General features: G+C 44.7%; 1 protein-coding gene across 1 annotated transcript in view; it reads left to right on the forward strand.

Moving 5' to 3' along the window:
- Nucleotides 1-13,833, forward strand: part of col11a1b (collagen, type XI, alpha 1b) — a 121,632-nt gene that overhangs the window by 53,822 nt on the left and 53,977 nt on the right. Inside the window, exons 17-28 of the mRNA XM_080777961.1 lie at nt 744-797; nt 1,197-1,250; nt 3,047-3,100; nt 3,373-3,417; nt 4,711-4,764; nt 4,874-4,918; nt 7,601-7,654; nt 9,134-9,178; nt 9,859-9,912; nt 11,199-11,243; nt 11,447-11,500; nt 12,059-12,103. Coding sequence (XP_080634087.1) covers nt 744-797; nt 1,197-1,250; nt 3,047-3,100; nt 3,373-3,417; nt 4,711-4,764; nt 4,874-4,918; nt 7,601-7,654; nt 9,134-9,178; nt 9,859-9,912; nt 11,199-11,243; nt 11,447-11,500; nt 12,059-12,103 — 603 coding nt within the window. The remainder of the gene's footprint in view (nt 1-743; nt 798-1,196; nt 1,251-3,046; nt 3,101-3,372; nt 3,418-4,710; nt 4,765-4,873; nt 4,919-7,600; nt 7,655-9,133; nt 9,179-9,858; nt 9,913-11,198; nt 11,244-11,446; nt 11,501-12,058; nt 12,104-13,833) is intronic.

Here is a 13,833-nt window from a genome sequence, read left to right on the forward strand (position 1 = left end):
CATGCATGGAAACCCCAGTCTGACTCCCAGAGTTACATAGGGTCACAGCCTTTATAGCTTTCACTCCCACAACAGCCAGCGCCCAACATAGCCTCAAGACTTGAGCCTCTTCTCAGTTCAACAAATGGGACAGTAACGGAGTGAAACAAACAGCACCACAGGGGTGTGACAGATGAGATAATCTCAGACTGTAACTTATAGGAGATACTCTTTTATAAAGGGGTATTATTAAATGTTTACATCAACATTTCTACGAGAATGATTTCAGCACGAAACTACGAAAGATTTTGACTTGTTTTCAATGTACATGTTACACTATGCTAGAAATGCCAGCAGCGTAAAAAGGGCGCAGAGCGTCTATTCTACACTGTGTATGCATGGCTGGTGTTGGATGAGCATTTTAAGATGAGCGTCTTGCGCTTGTAAAAAAAACACTTTGGTGGCCACAATGGCCTAGGAGGCGTGATGGTGGAACCCACAGACAGATGAGCTCATGTATTTCCTTTTAGAACATGGCACTACCGGCCCGTGCCGCGCCGCCGCGCCTCAGCTGCTCCCAATCACCACCGCTGAAGTCGGCCGCAAATGTCACAACATCATGTCGATTTAAAACTTTAAGCCAGTCGCATCGGCGGCAGCATCTGTATCGTGTTTTAGTCGCAGGAATCTTCCAGGGCGATTGGATATGGCTCCAGTGTGATTGCCGCGTGTGTAGTCTGATGTGACGTCTGTGTGTCCGACAGGGACGCAATGGAGCCGACGGCTCACGAGGCATGCCAGGAGAGTCGGGAGGGAAGGTATGCAGGGAACCCCCGTCACTGTTGCTTCTCTTTGCATGTGTGGAGTTTCCTTCTGAGACAAAAGTTTAAAACACAGAAAACAGATACACAAAGTTAAACAGCTTTACTCTGTAAAGGATGGAAGGATAGGATATAGCTTAATGTGGAATGACAGATATTCAGGTTTTTACCATACTAGACCAGAAGAACATACAGTAATGATATCTTTTGAAAAAAATGTAGCATTTTGGCAAACAAACAATTTACAATCAAGTTCTGCTACCACACAGTAATGATACATTATAGAATGATGTAGACTATAGATGCCGTAACGTAACGTCTACTATAACATGCTGTATGACACCCTGCACCTGTGACTGTATGTGAAGCTATGTTATTGTTCTTGTGGTATTCCAGGGTGACCGTGGTTACGATGGGCTCCCTGGTCTTCCTGGAGAGAAGGGACACAGAGTAAGTTGAACCCTCACAGAGTCCATCAACAGTCTCAAAATACTTTCAAAGGACGTTTTAGCAAGCTATCAATTGAGCAGGCTTCAAGAATACACAGCCCTGTTATGTTACTCGTCAAAACACTGTGGTCCCAGACTCCCCGTGGCCTGGTCTGTCCTTAAAAAGTAGGTTCAGGTTTGACTGACGGGTTACAGAAGGCCTCCAGAAGACGCTCCAGCGCTGAATTAAGGACATCATGAAACGCTGAGCCCAATAGCACTCGATAACGATAGGATCTGACCCAGTTCTAGCCGTGGGTGGGTCCACATGCAGCCTAGCTTTGCTCTTGAACCCGGGCCTCTGCAGGAGAAACGCCCAGTGCTGAGTTTGGAGTTTTCTGGGGGTGGAATTCGGGTCTGTGTTGAATGTAAAAGAGGCCAAAGATCACAGAGAGAGTATTTCTAGACGGGCTCTCGTTGCTAATCCGATGCTGAGTAATTACAGGGCAGTAGAAGGCGGGTCAGTGTGCACACTGTAGGCAACGATATGGGGACAAGCCAAGGACTGCAGGCATTATTCAATTAAAGGCATTTCTTTGGTGTATACTTGATTTTCTTTTGTTATTTATACGTTTTACTTTCCTTTTTTATGCACTACAACCTAAAAACTTTGCACAGTGTAATTAAGACTGTGTAGTGGAGCATGTTAATACAATAAAACTAGCATTACTGCAGTGGTTGTAGCTGGTCTACTACTTGCTGTTCTATTTAGACATACGTAGTATCCTGCACTTTGTCAGATTGGACCACTACGATTTTGGTATTGCATGAAACTCAAAACGCAGTATACACAGTATGCCCAAACAAGCTTTCTGTAGTAGGTCAGTCTGTAGTAGGTCAGTCTGTAGTAGTTCAGTCTGTAGTAGCTCAGTCTGTCAGTGCTCACGTGGGTTTGAATCTCAGTTAGGAGTAGGACATGAAAAGGATTGATATAAAAAAAGATATAGTAGTAAGTAGCCTTGCCGAGCCATGAGGCCCATATAGGCCAGGAGCCTATCTCCTGTTTCTGTAGCGTGAGGCAGCTTGATGTACAAGTACACCCCCTGGACATGATGCTAGTATGTCGCAGGGACTTACCCCCAATCCAACCCTTGATGCTGAGTGTCAAGCAGGGAGGCTGGGTCCCATTTTTAGAGTCTTTGATATGACCCGGCCGGGGATTGAACCCGACCTCCCAGTCTCAGGGCGGACACTCCAACCACAAGGCCACTGAGCTGGTTTTAAAAAGATATACATGTACTGTAATAATGCAAATAAATAAACATACTTTCGCATAAAGCCAGCATACGTTAATACATTGAGTGCCACCTGGTGGACGAAAGTGGTGGTGCTCAGAATCTGTTTTAGTATGATGCAGTCCGGTTTTGGCTTCCATCTTGGATGCTAAATATTAGTGTTAGCTCTAGCTCTAGAAAGGCCAATGTTCCAATCACAATCACGGGATAATCACAAATGACCACCGAACATCGGCGATTTTTTCAAAACCACAGACAGTGCCGTAGTTTCCGAGAAAAGAGCGTGCAAAGGCCGCCGTGGCTAATACAGAAGCTAATGGCTATGGAGAAACAGAAGTAGTGCTGGCGAGGCCTTAGCAAGCGTCCGTAGCAATTCCAGCGGTGTAATAATACACCTATGTACAGTACTGTCATTTCTGTTCAGTAAGCTGAAAGTATTCTCTCTCTTTCTCTCTCTCTCTCTCTCTCTCTCTCTCTCTCTCTCTCTCTCTCTCTCTCTCTCTCTCTCTCTCTCTACCCACAGGGAGAGCTTGGATCTACGGGCCCTCCAGGATCACCAGGAGAGGACGGCCAGAGAGTGAGTACTTCCTTCTATTTCTCCTTGTCTCTGTCTCTGTCTCTGTCTCTCTCTCTCTCTCTCTCTCTCTCTGTCTCTGTCTCTGTCTCTGTGTGTCTCTCTCTCTCTCTCTCTCTCTCTCTCTCTCTCTCTCTCTCTCTCTCTCTCTCTCTCTCTATGTCTCTGTCTCTCTCTCTGTCTCTCTCTCTCTCTCTCTCTCTCTCTCTCTCTCTCTCTCCTTCAGGTCACTTTGCATTCCTGTGAAAACCCACACTTCCTCTTTCTGTCCACAGGGTGAAGATGGACAGATCGGGCAGAGGGGTGTGGCTGGAGAGAGCGTAAGTGTTGAGTGGTATTATGTGTGTGTGTGTGTGTGTGTGTGTGTGTGTGTGTGTGCGTGTGTGTGTGTGTGTGTGTGTGTGCATTTTGACTGCTGATTTCTGATTTAGTCTTAGTCTTTTGAACAACACACCATTTAGTTTTAGCCCTATTTTTGTTATCTGATATTGTTTAGTGCGTGCTTGCGTGCGTGCGCATGCCGCGCCCGTGCGCATGTGGCGTGCGTGCGCATGTGGCATGTGCGCATGTGCGTGTATGCATTAGGTGGACAGGTAACATGCCTACAGTGTCCGTTGATCCTAATGTAACTGCATGTGTCCCCCATGGACTTCTGCTGTGATCAGCTGCTGCAGACAGGCTGGCTCACACAGCAGACTGAGCAGGCTCCTCATGTGTTAAGAGTAGAGACACTGAGGAAGAACGGCTGGTGTATGAACGTACACACAGACACACAGCCACACACGTGTACCTACAAAGTACAAACCTTTGCACACACACACACACGCACACAACCACGCACGCACGCACACACATGCAGCCGCAGGGAGTGTGTGTGCTCCAGGCCGCGTAGCGTACCCTCTTCCTCCCCCTGACACCCATTTTGACAATTACTTTACCAGAGGGAGCCGCCCTCCTCTCTACTCGCTGCTCTCGTAATGACATTCCTGTCCACAGCCCCGTCACGTTTGTAATCTCAGCCCCCCACCATAGCCAGGCTGGGAGTGCATAATAGATCGGCGGAAAGAAGAAATAGCTTGAGAATGTACAATGTGCTCACATTACTCTATGAGAAACAGCCACATTGTCGCTGGTTCAGACCAAATGGACCATGGCATCGCATGAGAACACAATTGCCGACGCAGTACCAAAATATCATCTGTCATTTAGTCAACTATTTGCACACTCCCCCCCCCCCCCCCCCCCCCCCCCCCATGCCCTGCCCATTAGACAAAAGTGGGCAGTTAGTACTTGTGTATATTTAGTTTGTAGTAGCGTGTAGTTAACGTTTACAAGTGGAGACAGACAGCCTCTACTTTCTAGAACTGCTGCTGCAGTTACCAACACCGGCCACATGATGTCAGTGTTTTCCATACTAGCTTAAATAAATACAAGTTGCATTGGCAGCCTCTGTCAACTCTAGATCATCGTGATCCCTGCTCTGTCACCCCTACACCCAGTCCACAAACAAAACAATGCTAATACAAAGCGCAGCCAACTGTAGATTTCACCTGCTATTGGTAGATACAAAGGTGTCACGATTTGACGTAAGTCGTTCTAATTTTGTGGCACAGGGTCCTCGAGGTTTGCTGGGCCCCAGAGGATCTGCCGGTACTTCTGGACAGCGCGTAAGTACATCTGCTAACATGACTGAACGCTGGTACTCCTCAGAACACTATCACTCTATAGCGCTACATGTGTTTGTGATATTCACTGTTGAACTGCTCATCTCCACAGGGTCTCCCTGGGCTTGACGGCCAAGCTGGTCCCAAAGGAAACCAGGTGAGAATTACTCGGCTTTAACGCACTCTGCACGTTAAACACACATCCTTTAAGTATGACGGTTTACGTCTCCAAAAAAGGAATCCTCTGTGACGACCTCACTCTCTCTGCATCAGCCTATAGCAATCAGTGCGCAATTTGGACCCAAGGTCACTGACCTCTGACCTCCCTTATGCAACCTGAAAACGGCAAAGGTCAAGGTTCAGTATCTGATCATAGACGGATGGTTGGTCTCTTGACGGACACAGCCTCTAATCGTTCATGGTTAGCATTTATTTTACCACAGGGGCAGCTGCAACTGACGAATAACTCTCCCTTGACCTTTAGAGCACTGTTTCCCAAATAGTGGGTCTCGGACACTTTTTTATGGGTCCCTTTATGGGTTTTTTCACGAATTTAAAACAAAATCCAATGATTTTTTTTCAGTAATTTCATGAAGAAATCAAGTAGTAGTGAAAATAGCTCGTGCCACATTGTGAGCTTGTAGATCTGGTATTTTCACTCCCGGGGAGAAATCAAATTTGTTTTTTGGGTCGCGCGCTACAAACTGCGTTAGAGGATGGACAGGGTGAAGCGCTCCTCTGAACAGGCTCCAGCCATGCGTTCGGCCCTCAGAAAGACTTGGTGGAGTTGTTTGAACAAGGGATGATAGATACCTTTTGATTGAGACGAGCCTGACAAGCCCACACGTTTTCCCACAGAGTGACCACGCCAAAGAAGCGAGCAGCTGTTGCGGAGATGCAAAACAAAAATAAAGATCGGTTATACCTCCCCGGGGATTTCTCCCCTGAGGTCGGTATTGATCTCCAGGCGGCTGGCTTGCTGCGTTTGACAGTCAAGGCCCATTTTAACGATCGGTGAAAGACGAACGGCAGCCCACTGAATCAGGGCATTTGTTTTGTGTTTGTTGCAACAGCTGTAGTCGAGCGCTTCCCACAGGCCTCGTCATCTTCAAGCGTATGTGTATAGTTTGTGACATCTCGAAATCTCAGCAGAGAATGTGAACAAACCCTCTGTTCCAGTTAGTCCTATTATTCCTAACGTGCTCCCAGATGGCCCGGCTGGTTGTGCCCCATAGCGAGTGTGCTTCGGACGGACTGTTTCACAACCCTGCTCAGATCTAGACCAGTCGCTGGCGCTTAGGGCTGCCTCCCATCAGCCGTAGAGTAAACTTCACTTTGAGAAATACCAAGACCGAAGCACGGCTCAGAGCCTGGAGTCAGTGTATCGCATTTCTCTCTGTTTCTGAATTCCTGTTTGTTTCGCATACTTGCCTTGCACATGCCTTTTAATATGCAGAGATCTTTTGCACTTAAGCGTTACAAGGATTCTTCTTTTACTGCAACAAGCGCAAAGGAGCAAGCAATGTGTTTGGCCTCCAGGCCTGGTCAGGTTCTTTACGCTCATTGGTAAAGTTACTCGGGTAATGGAATATTTACTCATGTGAGAGGAAAGACAATAATTTGCTTCCACAGGACTGACCGATTATGTTTCTTTGTCCATGGTCACAGAACAGAATACAATGTAAACTAAGCTGAACTGGATTAGATTTGAATTGATGTTTAAACAGAATAAATACAGAGTGACCTCAGTGGGTTCGTGCAGTGAGTCAGACCCATTTTGTTATTAGATTGAAGTAAATATTGGGCTATGTTTGATTATGTTGAAGTTATAGCTGGAAAAAGATTTTTACCTGTTGTTTTCTCTTGACCTTTGACCATGAACCAGTTACACCCCACATCAGTGTTCAAAACTTCAAATGCCCTAATAGTCCCTTAATAGTTAGTTGGCTGTTAAAATAACGAGAAATATCACATAGGCTACAGTACCAAGTCGGCCATACCACCCATGACCAAAATATTAGGCCTATGGTCAAATATGACATTAAAGCATTTAATATCAACTTAAGTAATACATTTCTAACCCCATCCTGTCCCACTGTCCCAGTGGTGTCATGCTCATAGAACGCAGTACCACGCCGTGGTACGAGTAATTTTTTGCCGTGCACGCGCAGGGACGGAACGGTGCATGTGCGTGCACGCTAGAACACGTCCCCCTAGATTCAAGAGAAGACGCACCAAACTTTCCAAGATGCACCCAGTGGTCTAACTTTACTGGCTGACTACTGACTTTTTAGTTTCGTTAGTGTGTAGTAAAGAGGTTTGTCTGACTACTTTTGTGTTTGTTTGTCTAAAACGTTCATACACTATTTAACAATAGGCTTAGGCTATGCAGCTGTGCTGTGTGCATGCCGCGCTGCACGTGCGTTCGTGCACGTGCGTGCATGCGTGCGCATGACGTTTGTCGTTCCGTGGTACCAAAAAAAAAATCACCATGACACCACTGCCTGTCCCACTTGTCCCACACAAGCGAGACTTGTGTGTGAAGTGTCGAGTGAACAGATCTGGTCACCCTACCTGTAACCAGTGGTTCTGAAAGTGTGGTCAAAGGACCCCTAGGGTTCCTTGAGGGGGTTCAAATGGACCCTTACAGGTCTGTAACTCAGAGAGTGTACACAGACACAGTCCATTTAGTTCCATTTTGTACACTCGCTCACTTACTAACAAAGAAACAAAGCTAGAAATGAAATGAGAACAAAAGGCCTCCCCGAGGGAGTGGGTTCAGAACAGTGTGTTATTAGTGCCTATGAACTGATCTCTTCTTTGTCTCTGTTCCCTACAGGGTCCACAGGGAGAGGGAGGCTCACACGGGCAGCAGGGCATCCCAGGTCCACAAGTATGTCCTCTTCTTTTGATTGACTTGCTCTCTCTACTCCTTCGTTTCATGATCTTGATCAATCTTTCGCTCCCCCCTCTCGCTTGCTGTCTTTTGCCCTCTCTTTTCACTGTGTCTTTTGTCCTTTTTGTTCTCTTTTTCTTACTCCCCCCCCCCCCCCCCCCCCTCTCTCTCATTGTCATATCTACAGTTCTCTGACCTCGGATGGTCGTTCTTAATCACGTGGCTCTTTATGGGTTTTTCTTTTCCCTGACTCCCTCCACCCTTCACTGCTTAAATCTAGGCCACACCGTGGGGGCATCCTGTAACCGAAGGGTGCAACCCTGTGGGTCTATAGAGTTTACAATGTGTGTGCCAAGTGCTAAGTCGCTGTAGCAAACAAAAACATCCGTCCCCATCCCCCCCGTCCCCCCCCGCCCGTCATCTTGCACATCATCCTGTGCAGATTGCCCAGTCCGCTCCACGGCTGTGTGAAGGATATTCCTTTTTGGTTTTGGAGTGGAGTGTTAACATAAAACAGCAGACCCCATATTGAAGCCAGAGGTGAAGTCCCCATTGCCAGGTATAAAGTCTCGGACATGTTGATTCTCACAGGCTGGATGGAATGGCACAGTGCCTCTGGAAAGTATTAACGCCCAGCCCTCGCATGATGGTGCACAGGTTTGAAGAAATAAGTTGTTTTTTCTTAGTCATACCTGGCCCACGCTTCCCAGTGAAGTCATTAGCTGAAAAGAAAACCAATGTGGTAATAAGGTGCTCTGCTAACTTGCTTCATGTGTTTGTGTGGGGCGGATGTGCGAGGCGTCTTGTACAGTAGAGAGACGTCTTGCACATGTTAGACTTGGCAGGTTAACCACCTTCAACCCGGCGGCGGCGGCGGCGCTATTCTGGGCACGTCATTGTACAGGCTCACAACGCATAGCGATGTGACTCTGTGTGGGCTTGTAGATCGGCTATTTTTTGCTATCCATCATACAATGAAGTATATTGGACTTATTTAAGTGGTTAGAGAGGGTTTTACTTTTAATGAAGTTTGCGAAGGGTATTTGGGGGGAAGGAATTAGCATAATTTGATTAGATCAACTGGTCAAACTGTGAGTGAATCAGTGAATCAATACTAAAATCACGTATTATTATTATTATTAGTAGTATTATTATTATTATTATTAGTATTATTACAGTATTTTGAAATGTGCCTGCTCCCCCAATTTGTCCACTAGGTGGAGCCACTTAGCTGGTCCCTCATGTTTCTGTTTTTGTGTCTTCTGCACATCCTTACTGAACATTGCTCGGTATCATTTAGATATTTTATTTGTGCAAAATATGTAAATAAAACAAACAAAGAAAACTATATCTAACTAACTTATGACTTTTGAAGCTTTTGATTTCCTCATAAGACCCATGAAGATACAGAGATCATAGCTCGATGAATGACTGCTGTGACATGCAGTAACGGATGGATTTATCTTTGTCTCACAGGGTCTCGTCGGTCCTCAAGGTCCAATCGGACCACCTGGAGAAAAAGTAAGTGTGAGAGGGAACCTCAGTCCCCCTCCAGTCCACCACCACCAGCAGCAGCACCACTCTCTTCCAGACCCCTGATAAGTGGATCTTTGAGTCGAGGCCTCATAAGTGATTCAGCAGATTCACTGCTTTGTCAGGCCATAGGCCTTCCACTGGCTCACTGCACATAGAAGACAAACACACACGCACGAACAAGTCCCACAAATACGCCACATGCATGCTCAAAGGCTGAGGGCCTTTCCTGCACAAGTACTTATATTCTCTCAGTCAGACGGCATATTTTGTTTGTGGTTCTTCATGGGTGACTGGTAGGATGTGTTGTCAAGCATCATGAATGATGCCCAGCTCCTACTGATGAGTGAGGTGTTGTTGATCTGCTGTCTGGAAGAATCTTTTACAAAAACAGCACAGTGTTGATGTCATAGACTTTTGAATAAAACTCCATTTAGTTTTAGTTATATTTTAGTCAACTGAAATGTTTGACTGACTCTACAGTTAAAATGTATTACGGCGGAACGTGATGACGTCGTAATGCCTGACTTATACTTTGCTCTAGATATGTTAGTCATAAAAATAATCGTACACAGATTGTACCTTAATTTATGCTATCTTATATGATCTCCATTCTCTCTCTCTCTCTCTCTCTCTCTCTCTCTCTCTCTCTCTCACTCTCTCTCTAGGGACCTGGAGGTAAACAGGGTTTGCATGGACTGGCTGGTGCTGATGGTCCTCCTGTGAGTATAGCTCTATACTCTATTTCACCTTCAACCAGTCATAACAGTCTCTATACTTCAGCCTGTTGTTCAGTCATAACAGTCTCTATACTTCAGCCTGTTGTTCAGTCATAACAGTCTCTATACTTCAACCTGTTGTTCAGTCATAATAGTCTCTATACTTCAACCTGTTGTTCAGTCATAACAGTCTCTATACTTCAGCCTGTTGTTCAGTCATAACAGTCTCTATACTTCAGCCTGTTGTTCAGTCATAACAGTCTCTATACTTCAGCCTGTTGTTCAGTCATAACAGTCTCTATACTTCAACCTGTTGTTCAGTCATAACAGTCTCTATACTTCAGCCTGTTGTTCAGTCATAACAGTCTCTATACTTCAACCTGTTGTTCAGTCATAACAGTCTCTATACTTCAGCCTGTTGTTCAGTCATAACAGTCTCTATACTTCAGCCTGTTGTTCAGTCATAACAGTCTCTATACTTCAGCCTGTTGTTCAGTCATAACAGTCTCTATACTTCAACCTGTTGTTCAGTCATAACAGTCTCTATACTTCAGCCTGTTGTTCAGTCATAACAGTCTCTATACTTCAGCCTGTTGTTCAGTCATAACAGTCTCTATACTTCAGCCTGTTGTTCAGTCATAATAGTCTCTATACTTCAGCCTGTTGTTCAGTCATAACAGTCTCTATACTTCAACCTGTTGTTCAGTCATAACAGTCTCTATACTTCAACCTGTTGTTCAGTCATAATAGTCTCTATACTTCAGCCTGTTGTTCAGTCATAACAGTCTCTATACTTCAGCCTGTTGTTCAGTCATAATAGTCTCTATACTTCAGCCTGTTGTTCAGTCATAACAGTCTCTATACTTCAGCCTGTTGTTCAGTCATAATAGTCTCTATACTTCAGCCTGTTGTTCAGTCATAACAGTCTCTATACTTCAGCCTGTTGTTCAGTCATAATAGTCTCTATACTTCAGCCTGTTGTTCAGTCATAATAGTCTCTATACTTCAACCTGTTGTTCAGTCATAACAGTCTCTATACTTCAGCCTGTTGTTCAGTCATAACAGTCTCTATACTTCAACCTGTTGTTCAGTCATAATAGTCTCTATACTTCAACCTGTTGTTCAGTCATAACAGTCTCTATACTTCAGCCTGTTGTTCAGTCATAACAGTCTCTGTGTTCAGATATCATAACATGTCTCTCTCCATAACACGGATCAACTTGATAACTGCCTTCTGGCTGAACATCTGGTAAATGTCTCAATGTCCCCTTGTTTTATCTCTCTTACAGGGTCACCCGGGAAAAGAAGGCCCTTCCGGGGAGAAAGGTGGAGTCGTAAGTACACGCATACACACGTGCCTTATCTTTTGTGATCATTAATGCTGGAATTTACTCTGATCCAAAGAAAAACCAAGGTCAAATAGTTAGCTTTCAGCTTGTAGATCAGTTAGCTTTGCTATTTTCAAGATGTTTTTAAATCAAATCAATCAGTCCGTTCAGTCCATTGCTCATTTGTTCTTCTTGTTTTAATGTCCCAGGGTCATCCTGGTCCTATGGGAACCATCGGCTACCCAGGACCCCGCGGTGTGAAGGTGCCAACCGCCCATTCTGACTTCCCTGCAGTGTTGATTTTGACAGCACATTTTATGTCTTTCGAATAAAGATCCATTTAGTTTTAGTCATCCGAAATGTTTTAGTTTGAGTCTGGTTTTAGTCGTCTAAATATCATGTTGACAAAACTGTATTTTGGCGGGGCCTTGGTGGCTTCGTAATGGCAGATTTTACACTTTTACACTTTTGCATTCTGGAAATAGCCGATCTACAAGCTCACAACGCATCGCAGCACAACACGTTGTGAGCTTGTAGATCTGCAATTTTCAGAGCAAAACACCCGAGCACAACCGAGCATGAAATGACTTGTCTTTTAGTTCTACTGGATCTCTTCTCCACTAGTTTTAGTCTAGTTTGTATTTGTTGGCAAAATTGTCAATTATATTTAGTCTTAGTTTTAGTCCTCATAGCTTAGTTTGCATTACATTTTTCATTAGTTTTTTGTTAGTGAAAAAAGGTAGTTGACAAAATCAGAAATGTTTCCCTGTCATCCTTCCCCCTCAGAATTCCTGTCTGACTTTGCTTTTTCATTCATCCAGGGCGCAGAGGGCATCCGAGGCCTTAAAGGTGGCAGAGGAGAAAAGGTAAACCTCTCAAACACTGTGTCGGCTGACAAATGGTCGTTGTTCACCTAAAAGACAAATCTTGTCCACTCCATAGTTGTAATTCCTGTCCAGATGAAGCGTCAAATGAATCCAGTGTGTGGAAACTCCCTTAAAGGCCCATCAGGGCAGCTATTAAGGCCTTGTACTGCTGAGATGTAATGGAGTGTAGAGCATTAGGCTGGAATGAGGCTTTTATGTAGCCCGGTGTCAGTAGGGGTTGGTCCAATGCCATTGTTTTCCTTGGGCCAGAGACAGCACTGACTCTCGTAGAACTTCTCCCTCAGTCAACAGCGAAAGAAAAAGAAAAAGTTAAACTAGCAAAAGGACGCTCTTCATACACTGCAAAATATTGTGATGAATATATTTATCACCGTTTAATTTTTCTGTAGCCGTTCCACTCCACATACCACACAAACGTTATCACACACCTAATGCTTGAGTGCCGTGTGTCAATTTAGTTTAAAGATAGTGCCGAGATCCCCCCCCCTCCCCTAAAATATGATACTCAGGGACTATCATTATTCTAGGAGGAAGATAGAGTTTATTTATTTATTTTTTACAGAAAGTGTTAAAATTATGTTTTTATGTGGCCACACCCACCACTTCATTAAGTATACCTGGTTTTCACCTTAGTACCACCCACGTGAACTTAAGCCTCGCCCACAGCTGTTGTTGTATGATAATGGGGGAGGGGTTAGGGTAATGACGTCACAAAATGTGGTGTATTTCGATTGGGCCTTTTGACTCAAAGGCTTTCAGCTTTCAGGAAGAGGGCGGACTGCCCCGCCCCCCTGCTATTCATTTAGATGGAAGTTGCTCAGTGTCGTTTTTAAGCACCCGGAAGAACGGTCTACTTCCGCATTTGGACACCAAAATTTGGTGTCCAAAATTGCTCAATGTTAAACCCGAGCTGCACAGGGTTTCCTTTCCTCATGCTAAATGCATGGGTCCGCTTGCATTCTCAACTCTGACCAGTAGAGCTCAGCGCTTCAACGCTGGAGAGCCTCCCTGGGGGCTGATATACACAGGGAAGACATATTTGAATAGCCACACCTGTGGGTCTATTAGAGTAATGTTAACTTCATAGACACATACAAAACAGAACAAGTACAAAAATCACAGCACTCCATGTTTAAAATGAAGTATATGAGACAGATTAACGTCAGTATGTCATACATTCACTTAGAAGACGTGTGCGTACACTGTAGTCCCTCATGGAACACAGCCCTGTAAGACTGTACTCTGACTTTTGCCCAGCAGATGTCAGAAGAAGCACATTCTGAACTATTTAAATTGTACAAAGTTTAGTTCGTTTGTTTGGCCACCAGGTGTCAGTACCTAGCCTTCCTGAGGAGTGCACCCACATACTTTAAAGGCGTTTACTACTTTATGTGTGTGTGCGTGTTTTCTTAGTTTTTGTTTAGTTTAGTTCACATTTGGTTCCATTGACATAAATCATAAATAATTCTTCATAATGGCTAAACAGACAACTATTTCGCAGCATCAGACCTCATCTGTCTGTCTTCACTTTTGTGAAACTTAATATGACGTTACAGAGGTGCAATACGGATTGCAGTAGAAATTCAGTCCGTTTGCCATATAAAATATATTTTTTCCTTTTTGTGAAGATCTTTTCAAGTTTGACAATTTCCCCTGGCATGTATCAGTGGTATTGCCTGAGACCTTCAGGTCCTTTCATCAGGTGGAAC

Source organism: Protomyctophum bolini (assembly GCF_963924005.1).
Source record: "Protomyctophum bolini genome assembly, chromosome: 12".
Taxonomy (NCBI): Eukaryota; Metazoa; Chordata; class Actinopteri; order Myctophiformes; family Myctophidae; genus Protomyctophum; species Protomyctophum bolini.